Source organism: Neoarius graeffei, chromosome 12 (assembly GCF_027579695.1).
Source record: "Neoarius graeffei isolate fNeoGra1 chromosome 12, fNeoGra1.pri, whole genome shotgun sequence".
Taxonomy (NCBI): domain Eukaryota; kingdom Metazoa; phylum Chordata; class Actinopteri; order Siluriformes; family Ariidae; genus Neoarius; species Neoarius graeffei.
The window spans coordinates 46,567,360-46,586,864 of record NC_083580.1 but is presented as its reverse complement, the minus strand read 5'-3'; the positions used below and the strand labels follow the sequence as shown (position 1 = coordinate 46,586,864).

The following is a 19,505-nucleotide window of genomic DNA, read 5'->3' as shown; positions in this document are numbered from 1 at the left end:
CCTTGTAATAAGCGTTAATAATCAATAGTTAGTAGCTAATAAGGCCCTTATAACTGCATATAAGATGCTTACTGACATTATTATGCGGTAATAAGATTATATATGTATTAATAGTCTCATTATAATATAGTTAAAAGCATATTAAGGTCCTTGTAATAAGCGTTAATAATCAATAGTTAGTAGCTAATAAGGCCCTTATAACTGCATATAAGATGCTTACTGACATTATTATGTGGTAATAAGATTATATATGTATTAATAGTCTCATTATAATATAGTTAAAAGCAGACTATAAGAACTTATAAGAAACTTGTTAACTGTTTGTTAATGCTTAAGAACATTAATAGCATGCTTGTGAGTATTTTGATTATTCATAATAACATTACAAACACATATTTTGACTCAACTAGCCCAACTATTATATCTTTGTCATGCTTTTATTAATCTTTATTGATTGATTTATTAATATTAATATACGTTTTATTGCTCATCTATTATAAGTTAACTCTGCACTTGTTTACAGTTAACTGTGCTTTTTGCAGGTACCAGATCTAAAGCGGGAACAGTGTCTTATTAAGACTGATAAATCTTTTATTGTGCATTATTATGCCTTTAAGAATACTTTTTTGATTGTTTTACTAAAATAAGTCTAATAAATCCTCTATTATGCATTTAGTTATGGATAATGATTTTCACAAATTCCACATCTGGAACGAACAACACATGTGGTCAAGGCTGATACTGTATAATGGAAGGAAAAATAGCTTAAGACAACATTTTTTCAACAGTGAAGCCACGTCTTTATTTATTGCTATAGCATATTTTCCTAAAAATATAAAATAATAATGAAAAAAATTGCTTCTTTTCACCCCAACACACCAATAAAACTACCTGCCTTGCACAACAAAATGGATGGGCATTGGAGTAATTAAAGAAATAAGGTGATGAATGATGAACAGTCCTATTTGGCTACTGCTGATTAGTCTTTCATAATAGGTCAGTCATTTAAGGCAACACTGTGGGGGTAAATCTTTCAAAGCCGATTCAAGAAAAAATTAAAGGTTCATCATGCACAAGGAAAAGGTAAAATGTACAAAAACATAAATCACCTAAAACAGGTGATTGAACATTTAAATTGAACATAAATCTGAGGTAGATTTTAATTTCACTGAACATGAACATGTTTCACATTTGTATCAAACAATTCAAAAGTCCCCCTTTCCAACAGGCAACAGTTGCCTTGCCTTCTTAAGTGCCTGCACTTTACGCTCAATATCTGGGTTGTCACGGATGCCATCCAAATATTTCCCAGCAAAATCACCAAGCTTCTGCTTTGTGGAATGCTCTTCTTTGAATTCAGCGAACTTCTCAGGGGCAGCAATGGAAGGCTCTGCAATTGGTGCATTCAGTGTAATTGTGTTGCGATCTACTCCCACTATTTTGCAAGCAGCAGTGATGCTCTTCTTCTTCTTATAGGCCTTCAACACCTTCCAGTAACGTGCAATTACCTCATCTGGTCCACGAGCTCATGAGAAAGAAGAAAGAGAGTAGATATTAGTCTCTGTGACATAAAGGATCTTCCATTCAATAACCTTAAACCATTCATGAAGTTTACTACGTAACACAAACTAACAGCATTTCTAACAGGCAAAACAGTGTACCAGCTTTCTTGCACATACGTAGTTGGACTTCATAGTGTTACTTCACCTTTACCTGCAAGTTCACTCATCATCATTGGAACAGATAACATTAAATCACACAACAAAAAAATAAATAGCCAGTAACTACTGTATCTTCTAAATCTTAGTTTTATTTACATGAATAAAATTACCTCTTAAAATACTGCTCCGTTTGCTTCGTCTCTCCCTTGTTCCTTTCTTCCCCTTCTTCTTCTTTGTGTTCTTCTTCTTCCTCTTCCTCCTATCATCAGAAGTAGAGGAACTTGAGGAGACTGATGAGTCTGAAGTGTCTGTGGATGGGTCGGTAGACTCTGAGCTTGACTTGGAGGATGCAGAAAAATTAGCATGTGATGTGGATGCTTCAGGGGATGGGTTTCTCACATTTCTTGATACTGTATGAAGACAACACAATGAAATACTGATCACAATAGATTGTTAGGAGACAGGTTCAACTGTTTGGAAATAGATTGTGTACAACTGAACTATTATAACAGGAAGGTATCTGTTGTTTAGGACACAAAATGTACATATTTAGTTACACTTAAATGAGATGAGATGTACTGGACTCAGCACTGTACAGCAGCATGAGAGTCGTTATGTAATTGTCACAGGTTAAATAGGACAAAGTAAAGACTAAAAACATAAAAATTAAAGGGAGCGCATACATACATTCATTCACATGTATGAAAAAATCAGTTAAGAAAAAAAATCAACTAAAAAACAAAACGCCATGATTTGAGCAATAAAATAAATTAGCATAATACTCAACATATTGGTGAACACCACTGACTTACTCTGAGACAGCTGGTCTTTTAAAAAGTCTATCTCCTTGGTTAGCTCTTTGATCAAGTCTTCCTGACAAGTTATTTTCATTTTAGCCAGCTCCAGGTCATGTTTGTGCTTCTGGAGTTTGGCAGTGGGGGCCATTTGCACAGTACCTGACAGAAAACAAAAACATAAATTAAAACTTAATACTAGTCACGGATTATGCCTTACAGGAGGGTGTATTCTAATCTAGACTATACAGTGGCAATCTAAGACTTCCAATTCTAATTTCCATGTGGTACTTTTTGTTACAAATAACAGCCGTCGTATTTGATTCAAATCACCATGCTGTTGATTAAAATGTAAACAGCAGCATAAAAAACATATCAGAGAAAAGAGAGAAGCTATATTATTTACATAAAGAGAGAAGCTATTACTTCCATATGGAGCACTTGCATGTGACGTCACATCCGCTCCAGATTGTAGACAAACGCCATCTTGTCGGGCAAGCGCCATATTTCCGCCGCTGACTTTCATTTTTTTTTTTCCCGAAATATTCAAAAATTACCGTGCCACAATGCCGGATACTTGCATGGCATATAAATGCCACAACAGGAGAAGTCAGAAAACAGGAAGAAAGTTTCATAGGCTGCCACGGGACCCTGACAGGTGCGCAAAATGGATTGCTGCTATCGGCCGGGCTGATCCAAACAACAAGAACAAGACATGGGTACCGACTGGAAGGAGCGATCACTGGCGCCTGTGCAGTGACCATTTAATCTCAGGTTTGTCATGTATTTATTTCAGTATATCCATGTGGTTATTTGCAGCATAAGTTTATGACTTGCTCTAATAAAAAAATTCCGGGAAGTGGGAGCCTGAGAAAAGAGGGTTGAGGCGGGGGGGTTGGGTCTTTAGCGGTGTGGTACGAAAAAAAACAGTAAAGAACTTATAAGAATTTACCACTGTCTTAGTAGTAAATCCTTATAAATATAAGGATCAATCCTTATAAGGACTTATAAATAAATATATATGCCATGTATGATTTACTCCTGAAAGTGGCGCTTTTTGCATTATCCTCATACAGATTTATCAGTATTGCTAATTAAGGTAAAAACTAAGGAAATTAAACTGGACAAATAAGTTTTTATTTCATTAAGCAGGTTTACCATATATACAGTAATAGTGATAGACTACTGATACTTGATCTAACTGATAATAAAAAATATTCAACCATAATCGGCTGGTCAGTGCTATGCTAGATACTACTGATATATCTAGCATCAGTTAAGTGACTTACCCGGCCAATGATGATAGTTTTTTTCTTCTTTACAAGATGCCACATCTTAGGGGGGCTGACAAATCCTGAATTTCTGTAGAGATAACTCTCCAGAGATTTATAAGCACGCAGTGCTTCACCACTGAACAGCGAAGGAAAGTTGATGAGGTAATGATACACGTCCGGGTAATCCACCTCCGGCAGTTCAACATCCACTGACACGGTCGTGAAAACTCCGTCCAGAAAGCCATAAGGGTCACAAATCTGTAGACCGTTTATTTTAGACATATATCTAATTATCTGTGCATTAGAAAAATGAGCCGTGTAGTCCGTTGGTTGAAAGTGATCCATTCTGTACACGAGTACAGCAGTATTCAGCTGTGTTGTTGCCCGACAAGATGGCGTCTGTGTACTTTCCGGTCACGTGACTGCAAGATCTCTATAATATTTACTGCTCTGCATGTTTGGATGTACACAAACTAGTTAGCTGCAGTTAAAACTTACCAGAAGAGTCATCCTCTGTATCACAACGGCTCCTCTTGCCAGCATTATCTTTTAGAGGTCCAGAACGGGTTTGCATTTTTCTGGAGGACGAAGATGTTTCTTCCTTTCCCTCCATTTCGCATGCGGGACCAGAATGTTGACGCTCAACGTAAGGCCAGAGAATGTCTAGAAGTTGGCTCAGTCGTTAGGCTAAACTGGAAGTGTCGGTTTTACCGTCTGTCTTCAAAGTAAAAGCTCGCGAGAAGCGCAAACACGACGTTCTTGTCTTGTTTGCACTTCTCGCGAGCTTTTATTTTGATCTGCCCGCGAAAAGCAAAGGAAGAAGAGAAAAAAGAGAAGTGACTACCAGGATGACACTGCAAAACGAAGTGAGAAAACTGATTTTTGAAGGTAGTTCAACCAGAAAAACTTTAAAGCTAATTAAATTCCTTCAGAAAAAAAAACTCCTCATGAAAAAAATCAAATGCCGCATCTGTCACAAGAAGATGAAGATGACTAAGAAGAGGGGCAGGGACCAATATTACAGCTGGTAAGAACTTTTTCCTCGGCTAATGTCTGTTAGAGCTATTAACTAAGCAGGTTTGTGCATAATATTAATTAGGCCTATTTAGCAGGCATTAAAAGGGATGCAAAATGTAGCTATTCAGATGGATCCTAAAAAAAAAAAAATGCTGGTAAAATAATACAGGTGACTAGTAGATTTCTTTCACCTACCAACCTAAAGACTACAGTCGTCTGTTGAATGCCTTGTAAAGTTGAATATTCACTTTCCAGATTTAGGCCTTTGTGTATGTTAAGTGATTGATGCACTGTAGTAATATTTTCTGAATATCAATAATCTGTTAAATATTTTCACCAATCAAATATTATCCTAACTCTGCTTTTAAGGACATGCCAACGAGTAGACCACCAAGGGACTAGGACAGTGAAATCAATTAGGGAAAATCTCTTTTCAGCAAGTCCAGACTTTCACTCTTTCAGTGGATGCAGTTCCTTTATAGGTTATAGCCTGCATACAACAGTAAAACAAGTGTTAGATAATTACTTTGGAAAATTGTTTTGAAGAAAATGTAAATAAAGAAAATGTAAAACTTTGTGTTATTTTCTATAGATTTGCACAGGGCCTACGTCTCAGACAGGTAGATATGATGGAGGACAGAATTGCTGCAAGTCCTGCAACCCTCTCAAAGATGGCAAAAAAAACTGAGGAAGGTCTGCAGAAGGGCTATTGAGCGAATGAGAGAACGATGAGGACAGCTCATTGGTGGACCGCGTGAATTCGTTGTTATTGATGAGAGTCATTTCCGCCATAAGAGAAAGGTATGTGAACTGCACCAATGGGTTTGCTGTACATGGTTTGTGATGCTAAGTGAGTGATTGGTAAAATATAAAACAGCATCTCAATTAGTGGGCTAGACTAGCCTGGAAAACACAGACTCAAATCTAGCGAGACATTCATGAAAACGGGCAAAATTCTAGGGGTGGTGCTCTAGTTAGTAAGGAGGGGGAGGGGATATACCGCTGTACAGTAATTTGAATGTGATTGCAATACCAGCTTTGGTCACAATCTTATATACGGCTCCTTTAAATTTAGTTCATTATAGGTCATCATTGTGTAACATCATATAGTTTGCTTGTAAGTTGTTTATCACACACCATGCGCTGTTTCTGTTTCTCTTTTTGTATTGGTCATCATCACAACAGTATGGCAGAGTAAGAATGGGAGGCACCTGGCAAAGACGGAAATGGGTCTTCGGTATGCTTGGTGTGCAGTTGCAGAGAGGCAACAGAGGAAAGCCAGTGCTGCATCTTGTAGAGAGAAGACGAAGGCAAGATCTTATCCCCCTGATTGCACATCATGTCAGGATAGGATCAGACATCATTAGTGATGAATGGCGTGCTTATCGTTCCCTCCCTCAACTTGGCTACAATCACATGACTGTAAATCATGCAAGGTGGTATGTAGATCCACGAACTGGTGCCCATACACAGCACATAGAAAAAGCATGGCGGAGTATTACGGAGCAAGTTTGGAGGCAAAGAGGTAACCAAACTGAAAATTTACTGTCTGACCATCTTTGTCTCATTGAGTGGAGTGACTGGCTAGGCAGGAAACACAAGCATGGTCCTCTTGGTCGGCTTCTGTATGACATAGCTAAAAGATACAGGGTAGGCTAAAATGAGGTCTAAGTAGTGGGAGTGGATCACACTGTCACTGTCCAGATATTAGAAGTAAGGTTCTGGCAAAACAGGGAAACTGTTGCCTGTTAGAAAGGGGTCATTTTCATTCCTTTTGATCCAAATTGCAAATGTTGCAAATGTTTTCAGAGTACTTCGTGAAATGTTTAAACCTAAAATGATCAGTGGAATTAAAAACTACCTAAGTTGTATGTTGCACTTGTTTATTGATGATTGGTATAATAGGGTAGGATATGTTCTAGCGAGTGTACTTTGTAATCTTTGTTATATTTGTTTTTATTAGATTTGTATTTTTTTCTTAAATTATTAGGAATAAAAATTAATGTTTCACTTTGCAAAATTGTACTTTTCCATTTTAACTGATGTTTTACAAAATGTGGCCAAATATTTAAAGTTAGAAAATGTACTTTTTTTTCTCTTTTTTCAAAAGTCAGTTGTGATGTTTTTGTGACATTTTTAAGAAAATGTGCCACAGCAATAAATAAATGAAAAATTGGGCTTCACGGTTGAAAATGTCTTGTGTAATTTTTTTTTCTTTCCATGATATCAACCCATGTATTGTTTGTTCCAGATGTGGAATTTGTGAAAATCATTATCCATAAATAAATGCATAATAGAGGATGTACTAGACTTAATAAGGCATTGTTCTCGCTATAGATCTGGTAGCTGCAAAAAGCATAGTTAACTGCTAAGAAGTGCATAGTTAACTGCTAATAAGGGCATAATAAAGTACATTTTATTTTAATAAAACAATCAAAAACGTATTCTTAAAGGCATAATAATGCACAATAAAAGATTTATCAGTCTTCATAAGACACTGTTCTCGCTTTAGATCTGGTACCTGCAAAAAGCACAGTTAACTGTAAACAAGTGCAGAGTTAACTTACACTAGATGAGCAGTAAAGTATGTATTAATGTTTATAAATCAAACAATAAAAGATTAATAAAGGCATGACAAAGACATAATGGTTGGACTAGTTGAGTCAAAATATGTGTTGTATGTTATTATGAACAATAATTAAATACTCACGAGCATGTTATTAATGTTCTTAAGCATTAACACACAGTTAACAAGCTTCTTATGAGTTCTTATAGTCTGCTATTAACTATATTATAATGAAACTATTAATACATATATAATCTTATTACCACATAATAATGTCAGTAAGCATCTTATATGCACTTATAAGGGCCTTATTAGCTACTTACTATTGATTATTAACGCTTATTACAAGGACCTTCATATCTTATAAGGGCCTTATTAGCTACTAACTATTGATTATTAACGCCTTATTAGCTACTTACTATTGATTATTAACGCTTATTACAAGGACCTTCATATCTTATAAGGGCCTTATTAGCTACTAACTATTGATTATTAACACTTATTACAAGGACCTTAATATGAAGCGTTACCGAAATGGATCCACAAACAGGTAAAAGAAGCACTTCCCAAACCCGCTGAGGGATCTACAAGCAGGGGATTGGATAGTGGTGAAGGACTTCCAATGAACCAAGTGGAACAAGCCACGGTGGAATGGCCCATTCCAGGTCCTGCTCGCAACCCCAACGGCAGTAAAGGTCACAGGCAGAGTGACGTGGATCCACGCTAGCCACTGCAGGAGGGTTCCTGAACTGGCTGAGCAGGAGGAAAAGAAGGCCTAAGTGACCCAGATGCTGACTAAAGCTCGTGAGGAAGAAAGGCATCACTGCATGGAACAGTGCGAGTATCACATCAATCACGCACGCACCCTCAATAGGGAAGAGTATTTCAGTGTCTAGCCAATAGATAAGTCTTAGGGTTTCGAGTTTCCTCCAAGTCCCAGTGAGGTGGGATGAGGGCTGATAGGGCGTGCCCGCCCTCTGAGCACCAATACACGTCAAGAAGGACAAGGGTTAACTCGGTAACATCACTGAGGCACTGAACAAGATGCGCAAGATTGCTGAACAATTATGAGCAGATGAACATGGAGGAGTTGAAGACAGCTGATGGTGTTGGTTTAGTGGATGGAAGACTCTGATTCCATCCACCATACTGGTCCTGGGCTTAGTGATCATGATGCTATGTTTGCTCCCTGTTTTCTGTCAATGTTGTATGTCTGTGTTTCAGAGGCAGCTGACAAATATCGGTTACCAGATGGTGAAAATAGACCCAGACAACTTGCCTGACTGGCCTCCAAACCCACATGAAGACTATAACCCACCATTCGATGACATCAGCACAGTTGACATGAAACTAGTCCTGACTTAAAACACTTTCATTATGATTGTTTCCTGTTCTATTATTCCTGATCTATGTATATGGCTTGCTAGCATTTAATTAAAGACATCTATGTCTTATAAAAACAGCCTTAGCATTATCCCTGTACATTCAATTATGTGTTAAGTTGAATCTCTCTGAGAACTCTTATCACTGAAACTGTGTACAGTTCTTTTCTTTTAGCAATTATTATCCTGTAGGATAATAAGGGGGGAAATGTGAGGGAAATTTAATGGATGAACATTATTATTCTCTGTGTTTCTGTATGTTGAGCTCAAGTGACTTAGTGAACTGAGAAAGATGTTTTTCCTTGGTGATAAGTAGGGTGCCTGAGTTCTCCATAACTACGCATCCACCTGCACATACCAGAGCACGCCAGGTGCATGCTTTAACAAAGCTTCATAGAAAATCTTGAGCCAATCACGTGAAGATGCAAACAGTAAGCGAATGCCTTTAGAGTATAATAGATAACAGCCACTAAAACACAACTCAGAGTGCGCGTACTCTCGGCATCATCAGAAGTAGTGTCTTCTTCTATTCTTCTCTTCCCTTTCCTATATTATATATCTTTTATATGATCTACTATAATAAATGACTGAAAAGACAACTGCTAAGCATTTTGAAGTGTTTATTAGAAGTTTCCATTACATACCGGAGGGCGAGGACCGCCCACTTGATGGCTAGGCACTCTTTTTCAATAGTGCTGTACCTGCCTTCCCACATCAACAGCTTCCGGCTAATGTACAGCATGGGACGCTCCTCCCCCTCCACCTCCTGGGACAGAACGGCCCCCAGCCCTCTGTCCGATGCGTCTGTCTGCAAAATAAAGGGGAGAGAAAAGTCAGGGGAGTGTAACAGTGGCCCCCCCACACAGTGCAGCCTTTACCTTCGAGAAAGCCTGTTGGCATTGCTCCGTCCACTGGACCGGATCTGGTGCTCCCTTTTTAGTGAGATCAGTCAGAGGGCTGGTGATGTCCGAATAATTAGGTATGAACCTCCGATAGTAGCCAGCCAGCCCCAGGAACTGTCTCACCCCCTTTTTGGTCTTGGGCCTCGGGCAGGCCACAATCACTGCCGTCTTATTAATTTGGGGATGCACCTGCCCATGGACCAAGTGGAAACCCAGATACCATACTTCCACCTGCCAATCGCACATTTCTTTGGGTTGGCTGTGAGAGCCGCACGCCTCAGCGACTTTAGGACGGCCCTAAGGTGTTCAAGGTGCCGCGGCCAGTCATTACTGTAGATGATTATGTCATCCAGATACATGGCTGCGTAGATGGCGTGGGGTCGGAGGACCCTGTCCATAAGCCGCTGGAACGTAGCGGGCGCCCCAAACTGCCCAAAAGGAAGTGTGACGAATTGGTGTAAGCCAAACGGTGTGGAAAAGGCCATTTTCTCTCGGGGAAAGAGGAGTCAAGGGGATCTGCCAATATCCCTTTATTAAATCCAGTGTCGAATAAAAACGAGCAGCGCCTAATCGATCGAACAACTCGTCAATGCGAGGCATTGGGTACGCGTCAAATTTAGACACTGCGTTGACTTTCCTATAGTCCACACAGAACCAGACCGACCCATCGGTCTTGGGGACCAGGACCACTGGGCTGCTCCAGTCGCTGTGGCACTCCTCGATTATGCCCATTTCACTTATAACTCAACAAGAACTGTTCAAGGCTCTTAAACGTATGCCTAATAACAAAGCACCAGGTCCGGATGGCTTCCCTGCTGAGTTCTACAAACAATTTTGGTCCATTTTGGCTCCACTTTTTATCAGGATGATCAATGAATCAAAACAAAACAAAACAAAAAAAGACTTCCAGCTAGTATCACCACAGCTTCAATTTCACTTCTCCTTAAGCCCAATAAGGATCCAACAATGCCATCCAGCTACTGGCCAATCTCCCTACTCAATGTTGACAATAAAATAATCACCAAAACGTTAGCGCACAGATTAGAAGAGGTCTCCCCATCCATTATCCACCCAGATCAGACTGGCTTCATTAAAGGCAGAATTTCTTCCTCCAACACCTGCAGATTGTTTAATATAATGTACCACTCCTCAACTATACAAGAAAAAAACATTATAGCAACTCATGATGCAGAAAAAGCTTTTGATAGGGTCAACTGGAATTTCCTGTTTTCCACATTAGGGTGGTTTGGTTTCGGGGAATCGTTCATTAATTGGATTAAGATTCTCTACACTTCACCCTCAGCCACAGTGATCACCAATGGACTAACATCACACAGTTTCACTCTGCACCGGGGAACTAAACAGGGATGCCCACTCTCCCCTTTATTATTTACCATCTTCATTGAACCTCTAGCTGCTGCCATCCATCAGAACCCCCACATTAAGGGAGTTCAGACTCTAAATACGCATCATAAAATCAGTCTTTATGCCGACGACATCCTACTTTTTCTTCAAGACCCCACAGTATCAGTAAAAGAAACCATTAAACTTATTGACACATTCTGTAATATTTCTGAATACTCAATCAATTGGAATAAGTCTGCAATTCTTCCATTACACTCCAACAGCTGGGATGTGACAGCCCATCCATCACCTATCCCACTATGTACTAATTATATCACATATTTAGGGATAAAGGTTTCCCCCAGGCTGTCAGACTTATTTAGTCTAAATTTTAACCCCCTGCTCAATTCAGTAGATGATGATCTCCAACGATGGATGAACCTTCCACTATCCATCATGGGCAGGATATCAGTCATCAAAATGTCAATATTACCCAAAATAAATTATTTATTCTCAATGATTCTGACACAGCCTTCCCCTCCCTGGTATAAATCACTAGACTCAACAATTACTAAGTTCTACTGGAAAAATAAGACACCAAGAATCAAACTGACCACTCTATAAAAAACTAAAATACTTGGAGGACTAGAGGCTCCACACTTCCAACATTATGCCCTGGCCAACCAGCTTCGTTACATATACAAGTGGTTACATCCCACCCCCTCAGACAACACCTGGTTAGACATAGAACAAACCATTTGCAAGGATATTCAGATCTCAGACCTTCCTTTCTGTAGTCAGTCAGTTAAAAAACATCCATCCTTCAAAGCGCTAACAATATCATCTAGTCTGACAGCTTGGTGGAAATTCTATCACATCACTGATTCACCTGTAGCACCGTCAAATCGCACCCCAATTTGGAATAACCCCGATTTTACTGTCAACAAAAAAACACTCAATTTTCTCACATGGATAGGCAAGGGTATCACTCAACTTCATCACATCATTCAAGACAAAAATCTGGCTTCATTCCCTTGTTTGGTCCAGAAGCACAGCATTGAGAGTAAACACTTTTTAGAATACCTACAAATTAAATCATCTATCCAAGCTAAAATTAATATCCAGACAGCGAACCTAGACATCCCCTCACCAATCATGGAGTTGATCAACATTCCCTCCCCCAAAAAAATTCTTTCCAAAATATACAAAATTATATCTAGTTTAGAAAAAAAATTTAAGCCTACCATATCACAAATAGGAATCAGATTTGTCCATTACTCCCAGTGCCAACTTCTGGACCCAAATCTGTAAAAACATCTACCTCATGACAAAAAATAGCAATCTACAATTAATACAATACAAGGTACTTCACAGATTTCACTTCACTGCACAGAAACTGTACAAAATGGGCTTTGACTCTGACTTGTGTTCTCACTGCATGCAAAATATCCAAGACACATACATTCATGCTGTCTGGCATTGCACTCCAATCAACAGGTTTTGGTTAAGCGTCACAGAATCACTCTCTACCATTCTTGGCTGTCACATCCCAGCAACCATTTCCCTATGTATACTTGGTGATACAACCGCTATCTATATAAGCATCTCATGCAATAAAATACTGCTAGTAGCGCTGACTATTGCCAAGAAAACAATCCTCATGAACTGGAAATCAAGGAATACTGTACACATCACTCATTGGAAAAATGTGTTAACGGATTATATATCATTGGACAATATATCCACTCCAAACTTAAACAACACTCAGGATACACCCTCCCCTTGGACACCCTTCATCACCTTCTTACAGTTATGACCTGACCCTCTGTGCCTGAGATCCAACTCACAACTTTACATCCACATGTATATAACTATATATAATAGAGTGGCGGATGGTAGCTGGAACAATCATTTTTACTATTTTATTATATATATATATATATATATATATATATATATATATATATATATATATATATATATATATAAATATAAAATCTCCTTCTCCCATCCTTTATTTTTTGGTTTAATTTTTTTTATTTTATATATTTTTTTCCTCTCCTTTCCTCCCTTCTCTTTCTCTTTGCCTCCCTCTACTTCACTCATCTCTGTTCTGCCTGGGCCCCATGGGTGGCTCGGGTGGCCCGGTCCTGTCGGGTTGCCATGTGGGATCGGTGTTGGTCGGTGCTGTGGGGTATTCGTGGGTTCTGGGCCCCCGCTGCACACTCGCCCTTTGCACACACACACACACACACACACATATACCTCTTCCTGGCAATACACAACACCCCTTATTCTCTTTTAAATGCACTACACATTAGATTGCATACATCATACATCTATCAATAACCAAGAACAACAAATAGACTAGGGCAAGCGAGGCGTGCATGCAGATGCCTCTGCAGGTGTTTCACTGCACGCCTCGCTTTTTTTAATGCCAACACAATTTAGAGGAGGCATATATCTAGGAGTACGCAGGGTTGTTGTGGCATGCAGGGGGAAATCTGGGCAGAGACTTACCCTGCGCACACACTTCTTTTAATGCAATACATTAGAGAAAGCCCACAATATAGCCATTTACATTCTTACATAGGACAAATATGGCGTGTTGCGTGATGGTCTAGAGTCGAGGTGTGGTGGGTCATGGGGGGGAGGGGGGTGCTGGGGGCCATGGGCCGTGGGCTGGTTAGCACGCAGGGGCTTCCCTCTGCCGTCTCATTGTGGTATATCTTGTGCGGGGGCGGGACGACACCATGGTCATACTTGGATGCCCAGGCAATCTGTATAATCAGTCAGTTAATCAAATTATTCCTATTCTTATCCCTATTCTTATTTCTCTTATTATTATCCTACATAAAGATAATAATACTCATTTCCTTTGAAACCCTCCTTCTCTGCGATCTAGCCTCCATCTCCCCAGTCCAACAGTAAGTCAGTACTACTCCTTATATACTGTACACTCACACACACACGGACATCTCCATATACACATTATTCCTCACTGTTAATTTTGGTTATTCACTCAATTTTAAATTCAGTGTTGTGTTTGAATTCTGTTTTTTTGTGTAGTTGTATTGTGATTGTTTTGTATAATTGTATTGTACACGAATTAAAAATAAATAAATAAATAAATAAATAAATAAATATTCTCTATTTGTAATATAAATTACATCATTTTAGAAAAGAAAAAAAAAGAATTTAGACACCATGTTGACTTTCCTATAGTCCACACAGAACCGGACCAACCCATCAGTCTTGGGGACCAGGACCACTGGGCTGCTCCAGTCGCTGTGGGACTCCTTGATTATGCCCATTTCGAGCATGGCTTCAAGTTCAACCCGGACCACCTTTTTTTTGTGTTTGGGCAGACGGTAAGGCCGGCTGTGCACTACCATCCCCAGGGGCGTCTCAATGTGGTGTTCTATGAGGTGGGTGCGACCGGGCAGGGGTGAAAACACATCGGAAAATTCTTTCTGCAACTGGGCTACCTCCATGAGCTGGGTCGGGGAGAGGTGGTCTCCACAGGGGACCGGAGCAGTGAGTGATGTAAATTTTCTTTTTTGAACCTCTGTCCCCAGCTCCACCTTCTCCGGAATTACTGACACCAACGTCACAGGGACCTCCTCATTCCAACGTTTTAATAGATTGCGGTGGTACACTTGCAATGCCCCACCCCTGTCCGTTCGCCTCACCTCATAGTTGACATCCCCAACTCGCCGTGTGACCTCGAAGGGCCCTTGCCACTTGGCGACCAATTTGGAGCTCGACTTGGGCAGTAATATGAGTACTTTGTCTCCCGGTGTGAACTCCCTAAGGTGCATGCCCCTGTCGTACAGTCGGGCTTGATGTTCTTGCACCTGCCGCAAATTCTCCTGGGTTACGTGTGTGAGTGTGTGGAGTTTGGCGCGCAGATTGAGAACGTATTGAATTTCGTTCTTACTAGGTGAAGGTCCCTCCTCCCAATTTTCACGTAGCACGTCCAAAATGCCATGCGGCTTACGCCCATATAACAATTAGAACAGTGAAAAACCTGTGGAGGCTTGCGGGACCTCTCATACTGCAAATAACAGGGGCTTGAGCCACTTATCCCAATTACATGCATCTTCGCTTACAAACTTCCGAATTATATTTTTGAGAGTTCGAATGAACCGTTCTACTAAGCCATCCGATTGTGGGTGATAGACGCTGGTGCGGATAGGCTTAATCCCCAGTAACCCATACAGCTTGCGCAGTGTGCGTGACATGAATGTAGTGCCTCGGTTCGTCAGGATTTCTTTCGGAATCCTGACCTGGGAGATAAAGCAGAAGAGTGCTTCCGCTATACTGCATGCTGAGATATTGCAGAGAGGCACTGCTTCCGGATATTGCGTTGCATAGTCCACCAGAACTAAAATAAAACAATATCCCCGTGCTGACTGATCTAATGGCCCGATGAGATCCATCCCAATTCTTTCAAATGGGGTCTCGATTAAAGGGAGAGGGCGCAAAGGCGCTTTTGGAGTGGCCGCGGGATTTACTAATTGGCATTCGCAGCATGCCGCACACCACCGACGGACATCCCCACGAATCCCTGGCCAATAGAACCGGGCCATTATTCGGGCTAGTGTCTTATCCTGCCCCAAGTGTTCGGCCATGGGATTAAAGTTAGCCGCTTGGAATATTAATTCCCAGCGGCTCTTTGGAATTAACAACTGTGTTACTTTTTCGCCAGTTTGAGTGTCCTGTGTCACTCAGTATAGCCTATCCTTAATAATAGCAAAGTAGGGGAAGGCCGGCATCGCATTTGGCTGGAGAATTTGACCATCAATTACTCTCATTTGGTCAAATGCATGCCGCAGAGTCCCGTCTCGTGACTGCTCTAACAGAAAATCCCCAAGGGAATCCCCAAGAGAGGGAGGAGGGGCGGGGTGCTCCTCACTCTGCGTATTGCCCTGATGCGGTGCTGACGTAGACGGCTCTGTGACAGCTTCTCCTGCCAATGCTACTCCGGGGCTTTCCCTAGCTGAATTATGGCAGGACCCACTCTTTACTATGTACGTCATTAATTCCTTAATTCCCAGCCAATCAGGCCCCAAAATTAGCGAGTGGGTGAGACGAGGGTTAACCGCCACCTTTACACTATGTTTTTCCCCTCAAAATAGAATGTGGACAGACACTAAAGGGTAGTTGTGAACATCCCCATGCACACACAACACCTTCACCATTCGTGCTCTCCCCAATGCCTCACCTTGCTTTGGTGGATTGAGATCTGATTAAAGCCGGAATCCACCAAAGCCTGATACGTATCCCCTTGGACACTTACTGGTATTCGATATGCTCCGGCCCAATCGAGGGTGGTTTCTGGCGCATCGGGGACCCGGATCATCGCACCCACCTCCATCACGGAGCACTGATGTTGGAGATGTCCCAGCTCCCCACAGCGCCAGCACACCGGCCCAGGCTCTCCCTCTGTCACTCACAGGGTTTCCTGCAGCACTTTATAGTTAGGGCGGCCACCTTGACAACAACTGCCCCGCCTTGACTATGTCCCCCCGGAAAATAAAAAAATCTGCCACATCCACGCATGCATAGACAATTAAAATACGGCCGCATCGGGATGAGGCCAAATAGCGGCATCTGCTGGTTAAATATGTTACTGTGCCATCTATCACCTGTTGCTACGCCAACATTATTTTTTTTTAATGGGAAGAGGCTAATTATCCGGCAACTGGATATCATACAACCTGTCGTCGTCGTGGGAAGGACGTGGAGGTAAGATAATTATTCATCTAAACTAAACATATTTAGAGTGTCCTATCAACTGCTTGCCCATGCATTCTGTTAGACAGGCTCTGCAATTCCTTTGTTTAGTTTCTTATCAAGGCTACCGCTGTGTTTATGCGTGGCTTTCTGCTATGTTTGACAATTGCACGTGGTTTTCTCTAGTGTACAGTAATGGATGGGAAAAAGCAGTCAAAAATATCAGGATACTTTGTTCAGAGAAGCCGGTCGACTTCACCACCTGCGCCGCCTCCTCCTCCACCCCCGCCACCCCCACCTCCACATCCCCAGTCCTCTAAACATCGCGGTAGTGGATGGAACCCAGAGTGGGCTGTGGACCCGAAATATTCTGGTTGGCTATATCACACAGAACATGGTGAGTGTAGCATTCATTTTCGTTCAAACATTTGACATGTATAGAATATGTTAAATAATAAGTTGACTGTCCTGCCTAGGGATGTTTTGCAGAGTATGCATGACTCATCGCCAAAGAGCAACACGTGGTGCCTCAGAGAGGCCCTTCATTGAGGTCCCCTGCACAAATTATAGGCGTGATGTACTGGACCAACACATGAGCTCAAACAACCATAGCTCATCCCTTGCCATTGCTGCCCAATCCAGTATAAGTAAGTGTTTTTGAGATGTTCAAGGATATTGGTTGATTTGATAATTGCATTTAAATAAACATTTTTTTCTTCAGCTGTGTCCATCAGTGAAGCATTTCAGCCAATTCTGAATTTGGAGCATGAGGCCATAATGGATGGTTTTAAATGCCTTTACTGGCTGGTTAAGCATCAATTGGCACACCACACCAATTATACTGCACTGTTGGAACTAGCAGACCTCCTTGGATGTGTCTATTTTGCCAAATTGAAGGTAATATTTAAAAATGCAATGTTCTATTTCTGTGTTTGTTTGCTTGTGGTAAAATTAACAGTTTAATTGGAATATATTTTCTTAGATTGATCAAAGGATGGCGGCACGGTGGTGTAGTGGTTAGCGCTGTCGCCTCACAGCAAGAAGGTCCAGGTTTGAGCCCCGTGGCCGGCGAGGGCCTTTCTGTGTGGAGTTTGCATGTTCTCCCCGTGTCCGCGTGGGTTTCCTCCAGGTGCTCCGGTTTCCCCCACAGTCCAAAGACATGCAGGTTAGGTTAACTGGTGACTCTAAATTGACCGTAGGTGTGAATGTGAGTGTGAATGGTTGTCTGTGTCTATGTGTCAGCCCTGTAATGACCTGGCGACTTGTCCAGGGTGTACCCCGCCTTTCGCCCGTAGTCAGCTGGGATAGGCTCCAGCTCGCCTGCGACCCTGTAGGACAGGATAAAGTGGCTAGAGATGTCAGATGATCAAAGGATAAACTACACATCTCATAGAATTGTTGATGAGATGCTTCAAATATTAGCAGCAGTAGTTGAGGAGCCTGTTCTAGATGTTATTAGAACATCTAAGGCTATTGGCATTGAAATCGACGAGTCCATAGACATATCTGTACAAAAACAACTGGGCATACATATCAGGTAAAGAAGCAATCACCTCTCTTATAAGTATTGGAGAGTCCTTGTTGTATGTAAAACCAGGATTGGATAAAATGTTTTCATACATTTCAGGTATACAGGCCAGGATGACAGCTTTTCTGTCAATTCTTAGATTTAGTGCCCATACCAGATGGCACAGCTGCAACCATTGCTGAGGCTGTGAGAGAGGTGATAATAAAAAAAAGAAATACCTCAGGACCGCATCTTTGGCCTAGGCACAAATGGAGCAGCAGTGATGACAGGTATGTGAGTTCATGAAGTAAAAGGTCATTTAACGTTAAATTAATGAATAATTTTGCCTTATTCTGACACTTTTGTTTTAGGAAGACAGAATGGCACTGCTAAATTACTTTCAGACACCTGGCCAGGATTAGTTTCAGTCCACTGTGCCGCTCACTGTCTGGCTCTGGCTTGTAAAGATGCTGCTGAGGAGGTCCCATACATGGCAACATTCCGGAAGCACCTACAAGATTGACATCTGTACTTTCGGAATAGTGCAAACCACACCAGTGCCCTGAAAACAGCTGCCAGTGTTCTCAATGTGGCAGATCTCAAAGTAACAGTAAGAATTTTCACACAAAATTCCTAATGGAAGTGAATGGAAAATGAATGGAATGGACTTTGAATTTGCATCGCTCATTAATTTCATCATGACATCCCAACCCAGGAGGTTAAGGACACTAGGTGGCTGTCTCAAGAGAAGGCCATCTCCAATCTGCAAAGAAATTTGCCTGCAGTACTTGCTACGGTACGCTTGCTGAGGAGGCAGATACAAGGAAAGACCCAGTGGCACGAGGGCTGTACACCTACTGTGCAATGTACATATTTGTTGCAGCTGTACTTATGCAAGCAGATATCCTGCCCCACCTGACCCAGCTTTCAAAGTTGTTCCAAAAGGAGGATGTGAACTTCATTACAATCAGGAACCATGTAAGCTGTGTTGTTTATTTTTTTAAATTGGTGTTTATTATTGTTTAATTATAGCATTATAGCAAGTTGTCAGCACTAAATATGATTGTTGATTTACATCATTTATTAAGGTTCCAGTTACCATTGAGACACTGAGGCGAATAAAGGAAGCAGGGTGGCAGCAGGCTCAGGGCTCCTTTCTAGCTAAGATTAATGAGAGGATGAGCTTCCTCAACATTGATGCTGAAGAGGAGAGGATGAGACGAGGGGAGCCTGCTTCTACCAGCACTTTCTGGGGACGTTTTCAGACACAAGTAAGCAAGCTCAAATAGCAATAGTAGGCTACAGGTTACTAGCCTCAA

At 41.3% G+C, this 19,505-nt stretch overlaps 1 protein-coding gene across 1 annotated transcript; it reads right to left on the bottom strand.

Annotated features, from left to right (window-relative positions):
• Positions 1 to 1,205: 1,205 nt before the first annotated feature.
• Positions 1,206 to 4,342, bottom strand: LOC132894753 (coiled-coil domain-containing protein 106-like). Its single transcript, XM_060934869.1, has 5 exons — positions 4,228 to 4,342; positions 2,474 to 2,617; positions 2,241 to 2,312; positions 1,832 to 2,071; positions 1,206 to 1,525 (listed from the first exon to the last, which is right to left on the bottom strand). Exons 1-5 carry the CDS (start codon positions 4,340 to 4,342, stop codon positions 1,206 to 1,208), a joined length of 891 nt encoding a protein of 296 aa, XP_060790852.1.
• Between the last annotated feature and the right edge of the window lie 15,163 nt (positions 4,343 to 19,505).

Excerpts from the sequence above, each read along its gene's own strand:
- LOC132894753 (XM_060934869.1), bottom strand. The coding sequence starts at position 4,342 with ATGGAGGGAAAGGAAGAAACATCTTCGTCCTCCAGAAAAATGCAAACC. Across the intron at positions 2,618-4,227 it reads TACAGAGGATGACTCTTCTG|GTACTGTGCAAATGGCCCCC; the intron begins GTAAGTTTTAAC and ends GTTTTCTGTCAG. Across the intron at positions 2,313-2,473 it reads AAAAGACCAGCTGTCTCAGA|TCTTTACTTTGTCCTATTTA; the intron begins GTAAGTCAGTGG and ends TTATGTTTTTAG.